The sequence below is a fragment of the Chinchilla lanigera genome, unplaced genomic scaffold (assembly GCF_000276665.1).
Source record: "Chinchilla lanigera isolate Chin_1 unplaced genomic scaffold, ChiLan1.0 scaffold00131, whole genome shotgun sequence".
Taxonomy (NCBI): Eukaryota; Metazoa; Chordata; class Mammalia; order Rodentia; family Chinchillidae; genus Chinchilla; species Chinchilla lanigera.
Window position 1 is genome coordinate 2,369,588 of NW_004955532.1, and position 14,811 is coordinate 2,384,398.

General features: G+C 54.5%; 1 protein-coding gene across 2 annotated transcripts in view; it reads right to left on the reverse strand.

The window, feature by feature from the left end:
- Positions 1 to 10,792: 10,792 nt before the first annotated feature.
- Positions 10,793 to 14,811, reverse strand: part of Cish (cytokine inducible SH2-containing protein) — a 5,621-nt gene continuing 1,602 nt past the window's right edge. Inside the window, exons 1-3 of one of the 2 annotated variants that reach the window (XM_013507639.1) lie at positions 13,243 to 14,754; positions 12,579 to 12,799; positions 10,793 to 12,339 (exon numbers count right to left, since the gene is read on the reverse strand). In XM_013507639.1, coding sequence (XP_013363093.1) covers positions 11,807 to 12,339; positions 12,579 to 12,720 — 675 coding nt within the window. In that variant the 5' untranslated portion in view covers positions 12,721 to 12,799; positions 13,243 to 14,754 and the 3' untranslated portion in view covers positions 10,793 to 11,806. Of the gene's footprint in view, positions 12,340 to 12,578; positions 12,800 to 13,242; positions 14,755 to 14,811 lie in introns of those variants that run through there. The other variant, XM_005410305.2, reaches the window with a different exon arrangement.

Sequence of the window (14,811 nt, forward strand, 5' to 3'; positions counted from 1 at the left end):
TCTCCTCTCCTCTCCTCTCCTCTCCTCTCACCTTTCTCTCTCTGTGCAGTACTTGAACACAGGCCCTTCACACTGAGCTACATCCCCAGCCCTACTGATTGATTGTGCTGAGGATCAAACCCAGGGCCTTTGCACCTAACTACGTTTCTGGCCTTTTTTATTATTTATTTTGAGACAAAATCTCACTAAATTGCCCAGGCTGGGATCAAACTTACAGTCCTCCTGCCTCAGCCTCCCAGAGTGCTGGGATTACAGGTGTGCACCATGACAGCTGCCTAGGGTCTTGTTCTTAACATACAAATATTTAATCCATCTAAGAAGTTATGGTGGTGGCTGATGTGAGGTACACATTAGACATTGGGCTTTTTTCTTCAAAATTATTCCAATATTATTTGTTGGAAATTGTTACCACCTTCTTCTAATCTTCATGGGCATGTTATCTAGAATGTATCTCAAGACATGTGAAGGTTCTATTTTCAACAAGTTCACTAAAGAACACGTAGGTGTCACCTTCACCCACGTGTGACACTCCTGGCTGGCACAGTGTGAGACAAACACAAATGCCCACCCTCGTGACAACACTGTTCAGGCCCTGGAATATGCAAGCAGATTGTGCTGCTGTTGACTGCACAGTGGACACCACTGGGAGTATGACCATGGACTGGGAAGACTTCCATGAAAATGGTTTGCCATCACTTTAAAAATTCTGGGCTAAAGCTGGGCATGGTGGCACACACCTATAATCCCAGCAGTCAGGAGGCTGAGGCAGGAGGATTATTGTGAGTTCAAGGCCAGCGTGGGCTACAAAATGAGCTCAAGGCCAGTATGAACTGCATAGTGAGACCCTTTCTCAAAAAAAAAAAAAGGTCTGGGCTAGAGGTGTAGCTGAGGGATACAGCACTTGCCCAGCAAGTGTGCAATCTTAGATTTGATCTCCAGCATGGCAAAAAAATAAAATAAAATAATTGAAAGTTAAATAAAATTAAGGCCAGGTGTGGTGGTGCATGCCTGTAATCCCAATAGTCAGGAGGCTAGGGCAGCAGGATCACCTTGAGTTCAAGGTCAACCTGGGGTACATAAGAAGATCCTGTCTCAAAAAAACAAACCATGGCCAGGCATGGCAGCGCACACCTGTAATCCCAGTGCTCAGGAGCTGAGGCAGGAGAATTGCCATGAGCTCGAGGCCAGCCTGGGCTACATAAGTTGTTGTTTTTTTTTTTAGTTCTGGTACCAAGAATTGAACTCACAATCTCGCGCTTGCCAGGCAGGCACTTTGCCGCTGAGCTAAATCCCCAGCCCCTTGGGCTACATAAGTGAATTCAAGGCCAGACTGAACTGCATAGTGAGACCCTGTCTCACACACCAAAAAAGAAAACAAACAAATCCCCACCAAAACCCATAACGTTAAGTAAAATTTCAGTTTTTAAATAGTTTTAATTTAAATTTGACATTAATTTACCATGACATGTAGTTTATTTCACCTCACTTTTACTAGATAATTTTTTTTTGTTTGTTTTCCGGTACCAGGAATTGAACTCACAACCTCGCACTTGCCAGGCAGGCGCTGTGCCGCTGAGCTAAATCCCCAGCTCCTAGATAATTTTGATTTTTGTTTTCTGGTGCTGGGGATGAAACTCAGACCTTGTACATGCTAGGTAAATACTCTATTACTAAGCCTTATCCTTAGCCCTATTTTGATTATTAAGAAACAAAACTTTTGGAGCAAGATATGGGGGCATACACCTGTAATTCCAGCTACTTTGGGAGCCAAGGCAGGGGGACTGCAAGTTTAAAGGTAGCCTGGGCAGTGTGGTGAGACCCTGTCTCCAAAAAAAGGACTGAGGCAGCTCAGTGGGACAGCACGCCAAGTGCCCTGTGTTTGATCCCCAACACTGCAAAAACAAACAAACAAAAGACAAAACAAAACCAAAGAAAAAATATTGGGAGTAATTTTAAATACGTTTTTCATGTTTTATTTAACCTATTTTTATGCTTTTAAAAATATAGTATATTATTTTAATTTTGTAAATCATTACTGCCAAGAAAACAATAATTATGCAAAAATTTTGATTATAACAACATAATCATTTTATTGGAATAAAGGCAAGAACAATTAGTATTACAGAATAAACACAAAATAACTTCTGAATGAGGCATGTCTTCATCCTTTCATTTAACCCTCAGGCCCGTTGCTGGTCACCTGACATGAGCAGTGATCACTAAATTCAGTCATCTGTGATATCTACTGACTTTGGGCCTCTGCCAACCATACATTAAAGAGAGCAGTGGTATGTAGTGTATGATTTTTCAGTATTTATATTCTGGCATGAGGACTTTCATTTGTGCTTTTCCCACTCGACAAACACCAGGGCTTGTCCTCCAAGGGAATAAAAAGCAGACCTATCCCCAGCCCTTCTTGTTGTAAAAGGAGCCAGAGAAAGTGTTCCTGGTGTAGGTGGAGCTGGAGGGGTAGAACAGGACCCAGAGAGGCAATCCCAAGGAGAAAAATATATTTTGTTTTTTGTTTTTTTGTTTTTTTTTTCGGTACCGGGAATTGAACTCACAACGTTGCGCTTGCCAGGCAAGTGCTATGCTGCTGAGCTAAATCCCCAGCCCTGAGAAAAATATATTGTGAATTCCACAATTTATTCCTCACAATAACTCCGTAAGGTAAGTGATGACATCATCCCTCCAGAGGCCCGGACTGAGTTGCAGAGGTGGTCATGGCTTGTTCATGGTACAGGTGAGCTGGCTCCGGAACTGTCAGCCACTCAGCTACCCAGGTTCTGTGTGCCCCAGGTTGGCAGCGCCTGACTGGGGCAGGCATCAAGGGCTCTAGGAGACAAAGCCTTTCTACTCGGGCCAGCGCCTCAAGTACCGCAGAGAACTGGATGCCCCAAAGTGCACGCAGTGATGAACTCTGTCCCTGGGCCACCTCTGCTGCCTTCCCTGAAAGGCTGGAGGCCCACAGCCCCAAGGCCCCACGCCACGGCCCCACTTCACGGCCACCCTGGGCCCTGCTCAGCCCTTCCATCCTAGGACCGGTCCCTGAGAAAAGCCACCAGTTTCCTCTCTGTTACATGGGGTGGGTGAGCAGCAGGTTTGGAGCTGTGCTCCGTGGGGACAAGGAGTGACCTAAGGACATGAGTGGAGGGCTCAGTCCCTGCCCACCACCGGGGTGGTTCTCCATTCTCGAGGTAACAGGTGTGGAGTGGTTAAAAGGCTGCGGAAGACCATCCCAGCCGGAGAAGCGGCCCTTACTTCCCTCCGCGCTGAGCCTGAGCTGCAATCCCCGTCTCTCAGCCAGACTTCAAGGTCCCTGCCTTGACAGTGCTGACCCTGGGGTCCTCACGGATGCTCCCTTGAAGTGCAGGGACCCCAACCCAGCCCCGGGCCCGGGTCGTACCCTCCACAGCCTTCCCAGGAGACAGGACTGGGAGGAGTGCCCACCCGCCTGTAGCCTCTCCTCTCCGCTCTCCAAGGTGGAAACCCAGGCGCCCGGCTCAAGGCTGCACGGCTGGGTGACGGACCCAGGAGTGTGCGGGTGGCTTGCTGCTGAAGCAGAGGCCTGTTCCCCTGTGGGGGACAGGCTTGTGAAGGCGAGGACGAAGCTGGTCTGAGGGGTGTCAGGAGCCTGAGGCTGCCCGCCTGCCAGCAAGGGAGGGTAGGAGGGCAGGCCCCGCCCGCCGCCCGCCTTGGCCCCCTCCTGCTCACCCTTGACCCAGCACGCCGCTGCTCACTGCCCACTGTGCACTGTGCCTAACACCCCTTCTACCCGCGTTTCCACACCCGCACTGACGCCTACACGCACACGTGCCCCATTTTCACCGATCCACACCCATCTCTGGGTTTCTATTCTGTCTCAAGCTGGACACTGGCACCGTACAGGCCTATGTCAGGCCTACGTCCTCCCTGTAGGAGCTCTAAGAGTGCCCAGCAACAGTGCCCAGCCCAGCAGCCCGAGCCCTAAGAGGGGGAGTCTGAGGAGGCACTTGCAGTCAGGGAGGGCTTCCTGGAGGTGAGCACCCGAGCCGAGCCCTCAGCACCCCATTCCCCCACCCCAGCCACTGGCTGTGCTCAGAGTGGCTCTGTCCCCAGAATGCCAGCAGATTCCAGGAAGCGTCCCCTTGCCTGCCAGTGCCGGTTCCAAGAACTGCAGCTCCTGGCAGCATGTGCTCAGGATTCTTTCCTAGAACCGAGGCCTCGCCCCTCCCAGGCTGCCGGGGTCTCACAGGGCAGCTGGGGCAGGGGCAGGGGTGGGGCCCAGGATGGGCTTCTGTAGGAAAGGCACTTTGTGGACCAGAAGCTGGGATGTGGGCCCAGGCGGGTGGCCAGGAGGGGTGGCCGCAGTGAGGTTGGAGACAGGTCAGTGAAGCGGAGGCGCCTTGGTCCCAGTCAGCTACGGGGACGGGCCCACGAGTTCTTCCTCTGCACAAAGGCGTCTCTCCTGGGCCAGAGATTCCCCAGCTTGCTGCTCTCTACCTTCCTACCTCACTGGCCGAGTACCTAGGGTCTCATCCCAGGGAGAACTGGCCCCGACCCCACCCGGGCCTCAGAGCGGGCTTCCATCAGAATACCTCTAGAGGGACAGGCTGGGGGGCAGTCGGGGCAGGTTCTGAGCAGGGAAGGGCACGGGACAGTCAGGCTTAAGGCCGTTGGAAGGACAGGACACCTGCGTTATCAATCCTACTATAATTTTACTTCACCTGCTTACAGCTGAGTAAATCACACCCCTTCACACCTCCCAGCAAGCTGGGCTGGGTGAGTGCGACCAGGAAGCGACAGACTCCAGTGGGTGGGCAAGGACAGGGCCCCGACTCCCTCAAGGTCACCAGGCCTCCCCTCCGGGATGTGTCCTCCACCCCACCACCTCTGAGCTGGCACCCGGCCTGCCCACCCGCTGGGACCTGTCAGATCACGTTGAGCAACTCAGTTCCTGAGAAGCGTTGAAGGCTGTTTGGTTTAAAATTAACTCCCCCGCTCTCCCTCCTGTCACCCTCCTCCGAGTTCTTGGAAGAGGCACTCTGGTCTTCCTGGGAAGAGGCCTCCAGCCACAGCTGCTGTAACTCTTTTCTGGAGAAAACACCTCACCAGGGTGGGGGTGGGGTGCCCATTCCAGGCCTTCTCTCCCCTTCCACACGCCCAGGTTGCCTGCTGAGACCCACAGACACCCTCAGGCCGGGTTAGCAGTGGACTCGGCCATGGAGGCCCCTCCTGTTGCGCACTCCTGCCCACTGCCCTGGGGGCCCATCTCCTGCTGAATAAGCCTTCACTTCCCAGTCTCCTGGAGTGCTCCACTCCGTCTTGGGGAGAAAGTTTCCTGAGGACCTAATCACCTGGCCCCTCCTCCTACACAGCCTTCCACCAAAGGCGCTGAGGAAAAACAAAGGAATGTCCACCCTGGAAAGGTCAACACACACAGTGCTGTGATGTGCTCAGGGGTGGGGGTCAGGGGGCAGGGAACGGGAAGCACTTCCTGGGGGCCGTACAGGGTAGGGCCTAGAGGCACTGGGAACACAGCTTCGCCTAACTTGGTCGGAGTGAAAGCCGTACCCCTGGGGAAGAAGTCCAGCTCTGGCAACAGGCAGTCTGGCTCATGGGTGCTGGATGAGGATAGAGTCCCTGGAGTCGGACTTTGCCCCTGGAGAGCATTTGCTGGGTACTACGCCCTGTTAGCCACACCGTCACCGTGCCTCTGCTGCCAGGACATTCCCCGCACCGGGCTGTGAGGATGGAGGGTCCTGTGGAGGACTGTCTGGGGGAGTCGGGGGTCCCAAGGTCCTCAGCCCTGAGGCGGCCTCCTCAGAGGGGCCCTGCCTGCTTCCACCAGGCCTGTGTCGTGAAAACAGCTGCCTCCCCACTGAGGAAATAACTTTGGCCTCCCCCTGTGCTGTACCTCTGCATGTCCTCGGACTCACCATGAGTATCAGCTTCCATTTTCTCTGCACCTCCCCAAAGCCTGCCAAGCGCTCTTCACCGCCTGCTGGTCTGCAATTTGGCCAGAATCAAACCTCCAGGGGCCTCTTCTGTCTCTGTCTCAGACATGGCCTGCTGCCTAAGAGTGACCACTGGAGTGACCCCTGCTGGGCTGGCTGTGTAGCCCCACTGAATGGCAAAGCTCAAACTTGCCTTAGATTAAAACTCATCTAACATGGGGCTGGGGATTTAGCTCAGCGGCAAAAGCGCCTGCCTGGCAAGCGCAAGGTCGTGAGTTCGGTTCCCGGTACCGGAGAAAAACCAAAAAAAAAAAAAAAAAAACAACAAAAAAAAACTCGTCTAACAGGTTGGTGTAAAAGAGCCTCCGCAGGCTCCGGAGGAAGAGGGCCTTTATGAGGCCCCAAAGCAGCATGCCCTATGCATGGACTCCCACCTTCCTGCCTTCTCGATGAGGCCTTATTCCAGGCCGCAGGCCCCATGCTCCTGCCTCACTGTGACAGTGGAGCCAGCCCGGCCATGGCCCTAGCCCTATTCAGACCCGTGTCCAGACCTCGGCCTGGCAAGATCTGCTTGGTCAGCAGATTATCTGACCCCACTCCCTTTGAGACACAGTCTTGTTAATTTGTTAAGTTGTCCAGGCTGGGCTCAAATTTTTAGATATTCCTGCCTCAGCCTCCCAGACTGCTGAAATTACAGGTGTATACCACCACGCCCAGCTTCAAACTGGTCTTGAACTCAGGGGCTCAAGCAGTTCTCCCACCTCAGCCTCCCAAGTATCCTGATCTCCAGGGGCAGGCCGCCATACCTAGCTTCAGCTTGCAGACTGAATGCCTGGCCAGGGTGTGGGGTTCCAGTCCTCCAAGTACTACTGGGTCACTTGGTGATGCTGGGTAAAGTGCCCCAGCAAGAGGCTGGCCAGTTAAACTCCATGGACGAGAACACACGGACAGCTCAGCAGCATCTCCATCCTCAAGGCCTTTTGGAGGGAGAGCTGTGAGTAGAGGGAGGATACCACTGCCCTGAGGCCTGGTGGCATCCTCCAGGGCCCAGGGCCTAGCCCCTCCCCACTTTGGCAAGGCCTCCAGAGTGTCCCTACTGTTCTGCATGCCCTCTGAATCTTGTGGGTCCTGAAGTTTTAGTAGACCAAGCCCTGGCTGGAATCACAGTCTGACTCTGCCTTTCACAAGTGGTGTCACCCTAAGCTGCCTACCCACCACCCCTCTCTGAGTCTTCTCTCTTAGGCTGTAATTCAGACAGCCCATGCTGGTGCTCAGGGCTGTAGTGAGAACTCAATGCCTGAGTGCCCACCCTTTTTTCCTCCTGTTCCCACTGCACCCACCCCACCAAATCCCCTACCTCACAACCCTTTTCCCTGGCCTCCTGTCTCCAGGTCTTATGGGGCTACCTCCCCTCCAAGCTGTTAGGCACATCCCTTAGAGATAATGTCAGAAGCAGAAACCCCACTAGACTCAGAAGAGGACTCCACCGTGCTGGGATAACACAGCTGTCCCCTCCTGCCTTCCCACAGTGCTCCGGCCTCCAGGTTTGCTTCTGCCTCAGAGCCCCTGCCCTGCCTGAGGTTCCTCCCCTTTGCAATATCTCTTCTCCACGTTGCCTGAATGGCCAGCGCCTGCTCTTTGCTCCGTTCTCTGGGTTCTCTGCCATCCTGCTCGGCACCTTCGCCGACCCTCTCAGCTGCAGGGGTGTCCCCACACCTGAAGCCCTCTCTCCCTGCTCCCTGCTTTGCTTTCTTCACACGGTCCAAACCTGTCCCGTGTGCGCGTTTGTGTCTTATTCCCTGCCGTGCACTCCAGGGCTGAGATGGAGTCCGGCCCAGCTGGTGTCGGAGGAGCTTGTGCGCTGCTCATGGGCCTGGTTGGTGATGGGTCATCAAGGTGCTGCGTGCTGACAGGGTCCCGGGCACCGACCAGCTGGCTTGTTCCCTTTTCCCCAGCTGGTGCCTGCTAGGTGCGCCCCTTTTACTAGCTGGTTGTGCTGGCCAGGTTTTCAGTACCTGTTAGGCTAGGTGTCAGCCCTGGGTTGGGGCCGGTGACATGTCTCCTACTGACTGTTCCAGACAGGCATTGTTTTCTCCGTTGATGGGGAAACAAGGACTGAACCAGAAAAATGTGGGGAGTCAAAATAAGTGGGTAGCTGGTCCCGAGGAAAGAGCAGGACCCTGGCTTGTGCGGGGGTGGAGGTGAAGAGGACAGCACCCTGTTTGCCAGGCCAGTGGCTCCAGAGCCCAGCAGGCAGGGGGTACAGGGAATAGCGCCCAAGAGCAGCTTGCGTAGAAGCTGCCTGTTCTCACACCTCATTTCCGTCCAGGGGCAGATGGCATTAAGGTGAGTTCTGCCCTGAGCAGCCTCACCCAGCCCCGTGCCCCTCTGAGCCTCAGTTTCTCCTCTACAGGGTGTGGGTAGCATCTGGACTCCTCTGCATGTGGTGAGTGACATGTGAAGTGCAAAGTCCTCTCCCTGTTCTCGCGCCTGGCAGCCCCTGAGCTGCCCCCTGTGGACTACGAGGCTTGCTGTGCTTCCTCGTGCCACACGGCTTCTGTCTCCCCACAGCACCAGGCGGGAACAGCCTGCCGCGGGACCCTCTAGTCCACTCCCTGCCTGCTAGTGACGCAGATCTCAGGTGGAGCTGACAGGGGGGCATCTGACGCACTCGGGGAGCCACAATGGGGCTGAGATCCAGGGTGCAGGGCTGAGAAACTGGGGGCGCTCCTGGGAGGGGCCGTGGTGTCCTGGAGCAAGGGCCTGAGTTGGGCCCTACAGCCAGCCAAGGGTCCAAGCTGTCACCAGCAACAGGGGAGGGGCCAGGCTGGACCCGAGCCAGGACGTCATTCCAGTAAGTAGAGCCCTGCCTCCCTTGCCCACCCCTGACTCACTCTTACCCAGGGATCGCTGCTCTTTGCTGTGACCAGGTCTGTGCTCCCGAGCTCCTATGCCTCCACAGTTCTTGCTGATCATCTTTTTCCTGCTTCCTCCATACTTCACTTCTTATCCCTTCCTGCTCTCAATCCACCAGCACATCTGCCTCTTCTAATCTGTAACTTTTTTTTTTTTTTAAGAATCATAAAGTTTAGGGCTGGGCGCGGTGGCGCACGCCTGTAATCCCAGCACTTGGGAGGCTGAGGCAGGAGGATCCTTACGAGTTCAAGACCAGCCTGGGCTACAAAGTGAGCTCAAGGCCAGCCTGAACTGCATAGTGAGACCCTGTCTCAAAAAGACAAAAAAAAAAAGAATCATAAAGTTTACTATTTCTTTTCCATTGTTTGGCACATATCCAAGGCACATTAGAAAATTAGAAATCAACAATTACTTTGTAGAAAAATAGCCAGTCCCTCCCTTCTGTACATACACAAGTATTGGCAAGAACGTGCACAGAACCATTTCCCTATTACAGAGTTATTCGAAAACGTACTGAGGACAAGCCCATGTTTGTAGCTTTAGGCCAATTACATAAAAAAAAACAAAAAACGGATTTATAATCTATAGAAATTTATAAAAAGTAATACATGGCAATAAATTCTAACATAAAGTAACACTGATCTGGTTTGTGCTGAAGTTTTGAATCTGAATCAAAAGGCTTAAGGAAAGATGAGCCAAAGCTGCTCTCTAGTAACCATCCATTAGCTGTGAGCTTTAAGAGGTTCTTCTTTCAATTTTATTCAGTTTTTTTGGTGGTACAGGGGATCAAACCCAGGGCCTCACTCATACTAGGCAAGTGCTTTGCCGCTGAGCCCCATCCCCTGCCTTTAAAGGAGGTGGTTCTTAATGGAAAGGGATATTTCTGGGAGCATGGCTACAGGTGCATACATGCAGTGTCCAAATGTCTGTCTGTTGGAAGAAAAACCACCCAACGCTCCCCATATGCGTGGTGTAGAACAGTTCTTACGTGTGCTCACCAAGGTGAATGTCAGAATGGCACTTAGGCATCTTTTTGTCCAGGTATTGCTTTGTAGAGAAATATTTTCTTCATTTCAGTGTGACTTTTCTGCCTGGCCTAAACAGTACCATGAAACCTAAGCTGCTGCTCCTTGGCTTATGAGGGGATTCTCTTGGCCCCCTAGTTTGCTAATTTATCACTAATCTGTAACTTCTAATGGTCTAAGGGCTAACAGGACAGACACATTAGAACTGTCTAGAATATAAGGGCTGAAGGCTATGAACAAAGTTCAAAGGAGCTTTTCTGAGAGGATCTCAGCGCCAAGGTACAGAAAATTTTGGGACATAGTGGAGGCCCAGCAGCCTAAGGGTTCCAAAGTCATCAAACACCGGAGGATATTTTCATTTTAATTGCTCTTCCACCCATTTCTGGCGCATAAAACCCTGAGTGAGAGCTGAAGGTTCCAGGTCAGAACCTGGACACCCCTCTGCCCCAGGTCTCCTTGTGTCAGGAAGCCAGGCCCCCAGTCGTGCCTCAGTGCCTTTGCATTCCCTGTACCTTCTGTCTACAAGCCTGGCCCTGAGTTCTGGGCCTGCTGGCTCCCTCTTCTGAGGAATCACTGCTCCAGGGTGGGCCACAGCAAACCCCACTGGCCTTCCCCACGCCATTCTGAATGGGCACTTCCTGCTTACACAGTCCAGCCTCTGGGCTCCTCTGCACCTCCCTTCCCCATCCACTCCGCAAGGGCTTGTAGTGACCTGGTCGGCAGCCCCATGGGCTTTACTTCCTGTCTCTCATTTTCCCCAGCCGAACAAGGGGGAATGAGAGAATTGTCTCTTCTACCCCTCCGTGTATCCCTCTGCAGGGACTGCTCAGACACAGAAGGTCCCCGGCCTTGGCTGGCCTGCACGTGAAATGGGGGCTCACGACAATAGGCCCGAAGGGACAAACTGCACAGAACTCAGAAGAGGCCCATTACAGGCTCTATAAATGAAAGGTGTAATTTTATTATTATTACAGAAAAATCAGTGGAAGAAGAAAAGACTACCAAACTGGTTTCTGTGTTACAATAATTATTCCATAAAGTCTTATCAGCTACGTACGTCTCCCCCTGGCACACGCAGGCATCTTCCTGGGTGCGGTGTCCCCTCCGACACAGCACTCCGCTCTCCAGGCCTGTGGGACAGCGAGGGCAGTGCCGTGCAGCTCCAGCCCAGTCCCCCAAGGCGTGAGCTCCAGGCTCTGCTGGGGACTGAGGCTCTGGCTCCAATTTCTTGTCCATTCATCCGCCCCCTTGAACAGTGCTGGGGCCAGAAGCGAGTACACATGTTCACACGCAGGTGAGGCAGCGCTAAGACACCCAGGCCTGCCTTGGGTCCAGTAACATCTCAGGATGGAGCCTCCACAGGGAAGAACCGAGAAGTCAACAGTTATCTCTGGACAACCCTGGGCTCAGGGCAGAGAGGTGGGGTGGATCACCTCAGACCAACCCCAAGCTGAATAAATAAATAAATACTGTATAACTGTGTCCCCCAGCCTGGCCCACTGCTCAACAAGAGGGCTGTCACTGTCAACCTCAGTTCCCCTGGCCATGTTCCTAGCAGCTGAGGCTGGCTGGAGGTAGGGGGCCTGCCCCACCTCACGGACTGAGAAACCAGGGCTGGGAAAGTCTACACAGTTCAGAAGGCTGGGGCAGGCAGGTGAGTGAAGGCCTAGGCCTACCCAGCAGGGTGAGACAAGGTCCTGCCTGTCTCCCTGTCCTCTGACACACGGCTCACAACAATGGAGCCACAAACTGCGTGACACCTCCCCTCCTCCCCCTGCCTTCTCCTTCTTAGCTCTTCCTGGTCCAGCTACCAGATGCATGTAGGCACCATGAGGACTGCACGGGGGACAGCAGGGGCCCGAGTCCAGCAGGAGCCTGTGTCCCCCCCGGAATGTGGCTGCACGAGGCTGGGCGAAGTAGCAGGCCCAGTCAGAGCTGGAAGGGGTACTGTCGGAGGTAGTCGGCCATGCGCCGGGGCAGCGGCAGGCAGTCCACGTCGGTTACCAGGCGGTTGATGGCAAGGCGGCACAGGTGCTGCAGGCTGCGGGCACTGCTCCTGCGCACGAAGGGCTGCACCAGTTTCAGGTGTACAGCAGTGGCGGCAGGGGCAGGCAGTGCTGGGTCACCAGGAGCATCTTCCTTAGGCACAGGCAGGGCTGGGGCAGGAGCAGGATCAGGGCTGTCGCTTCGGGTGTCCGCAGCACAGGAGGCCACGTAGTGCTGCACAAGGCTGACCACATCCGGGAAGGCCAGGATACGAGGCCGAGACAAGCAGTTGGAGTCCAGGCGGAAGCTGGAGTCAGCATACTCGATGCGCACGTTGGTGGGGCCACGGGTGGTTTTGACTGAGAGCGTGAACAGGTAGCTGGGGTGGGTGCTGTCTCGTACCAGGAACGTGCCCTCTGGCATCTTCTGCAGGTGCTGCCGGGCCTCACTGGCTGTAATGGAGCCCCAGTACCAGCCTAGGCGGGTGAAGAAAGGGCCAAGGACTGGTCACACTGGAAATCCGCTGGGGGCAGCAACCCAGGGCACGTCAGTACCGTGCCTTTCCCTTCACAGTGCAAAGGAGTGGGCTGCACCTTTCCCAGCACACTCTCCCAGAAAGTGAGGGCCATGTCTCCCAAGTCAGACTCAGCAGACAAAGGTAAGCTCCCGCCAGCAGATCTCCCAGGACAAGACCTGTCTCCTCTCACACACTTACCAGATTCTCTAAGGTAGGAGAAAGTCTTGGCTATGCACAGCAGATCCTCTTCAGGGTCCAGCACCTTTGGCTCACTCTCTGGTTGGATAGGGGTCTCCGCTGGCACCTCTTCCAGGAAGACCCCGGCAGGGAAAGGCTGCATGGCTGGCTCTGACAGCTCTAGGCTCTGGGCCCACAGGAGCCGCTGCCCAATCTGCTCCACAGCCAGCAAAGGACTAGATCTAAAAGCGGGAGGACTGCAATGAGAAGAGGCTCCAATGCGTACCCCATTTCTAGAGAACCCTCCTTGACTGTTTCCACTTACTGAAGGTTAAGTAATCTCTTCTCTTCTTTTTGGATCTACCCCAAACAGATCCTTCCTGTAAGCATTTCTAGCATCCCCACCACAATGCCACAAACCACTGCAAAGTGGCCCTGCATTTGTGCTCTCCTGGTTGAGATGGGCTAACCAGATGACACTGGTCCTGACTGAGCCATAGGAGGGATAGGAGGGTCTGCTAGGGAGGCCCCAAGATTACTATAGGAAACCTGAGGTTGCAAGTTGCTTCCCCATACCCAGATAGGTTACGTCAGTCAGTAGGACCTAGGACTATGCTGGCTAGGACTTAGGAGCTGAAACAAGCCCCTTCCCACACAGGCCAGATTCCCACCCTGGTCCGGCTACCAGATGTACACAGGTCCTGGAATGTGGCTGCACGAGGCTGGGCGAAGTAGCAGGCCCAGTCAGAGCTGGGAGGGGTACTGTCGGAGGTAGCCGGCCATGCGCCGGGGCAGCGGCAGGCAGTCTGCATCGGTTACCGGGCGGTTGATGGCAAGAGGTCAGAACCAGCTGAGACTCTGTTTCTCCCAGCTGAGAGTCAGGAGCAGACAGTGGCCTCTGAAGACAAAGGCAAGGCTCACTTCCCACAAACATAAGCTCCCACTGAAGGGCAGAGTACTCAGCTAGCACTCCAGACCCCGCCTTGGCAAGGGAGCCCCGCGAGGCCCCGAGGTCTTACGTATAGCTTGCTCCTCCCCAGGGTTCTGTGCTCCTTTCACCAATGAGGGGTCTGCACTGGGGGGTTTGGCCACATCGTACCCTTAAATGACTGGAGTTAGGGCAACTGAGCTGGCCAAAATCTGCACAAGAGCTTCCGCCTGGCGAAGAAGCTTGGAGACCCTGGGCTTCTTCCCCAGGGTAGTGGGGCAGGGACTGGCCAGCTTCCTGAGGAAGGGACTGCTGGTCCTTCCTCCTTCTTAACAGAACATAACCCCAGGCCTCAGATTTTGGTCTAATCATTGCTGGGCCTTAGGACCCTGAGAAAATAAAATCGTGGGTTCTGCCTACACTGGCTGGGGAAAGTGGCACTCAGGATAACTATGACCCAAAGCCACAAAAGCACAGGGTCATGTGGAAGTCAGGGTCTGCCTGCTCCTGAGCTGAGTGCTGGCCAAAGGCAGGAGGCAAGGGAAAGCACTGCAGGCAGAGATGACAGCCTGAAATACAGTGCCAGGTACTGCCTCTGAGGCAAGAAGACACGGGCAGGAGCTGGCGGCAGACAAAGAAGCCGGACCCCACAGTCGGGGTGGCCCTGCGAAGGTCAGGGCCCGAGGATCACGCGTGAGAAGGGGCCACACAACTCTGACACACTACGGTTGTAAAGCACTTCTCCACACATACCCTGGCTACACTGTGGCCTCTCTGGAATCCTGCCTGCGCAGCTGGAGGCAGAATTTTGAGGTGACCTGCCTTCTGGGGTCCAGACCTTGGTTCACACCCTCATGCTCTGGGAGCATGTGGGTAGCTAGCTGGTTAGGCTAGAACGTCTGGGAGGACAGCAGACTGCTTGGCAGAACCTCCGCAGCTCCCCTGTGTGGGCGTGGGAGCTCTGGGGCTGATGTGTATCTGGGTGTGGAAAGGCTGCGCTGGTCTCCAAAGGCTGGAGTGACTGCATATCTGGGCAGGGGTGTGTCCCTGGCTGTGTCATGGCAGGGCGGGGGCCGGTATGTTCCAGGTGCGCATGTTTTCCTGCCTTGGAGCCCAGCCAGTGAGTCCTGCCTGAGGACACATGCCAGGGGCGTGAACTCAGCCAGGGGTGGGGTCTTCAGCAGAGCTACGTTGGGAGTCTCTGCCCTCAACCCTAAGATGGAACCAGTTATTCTGGGGCCGTGTGTGTGTGTGTGTGTGTGTGTGTGTGTGTGTGTGTGTGTGAGAGAGAGAGAGAGAGAGAGAGAGAGAGAGAGAGAGAGAGAG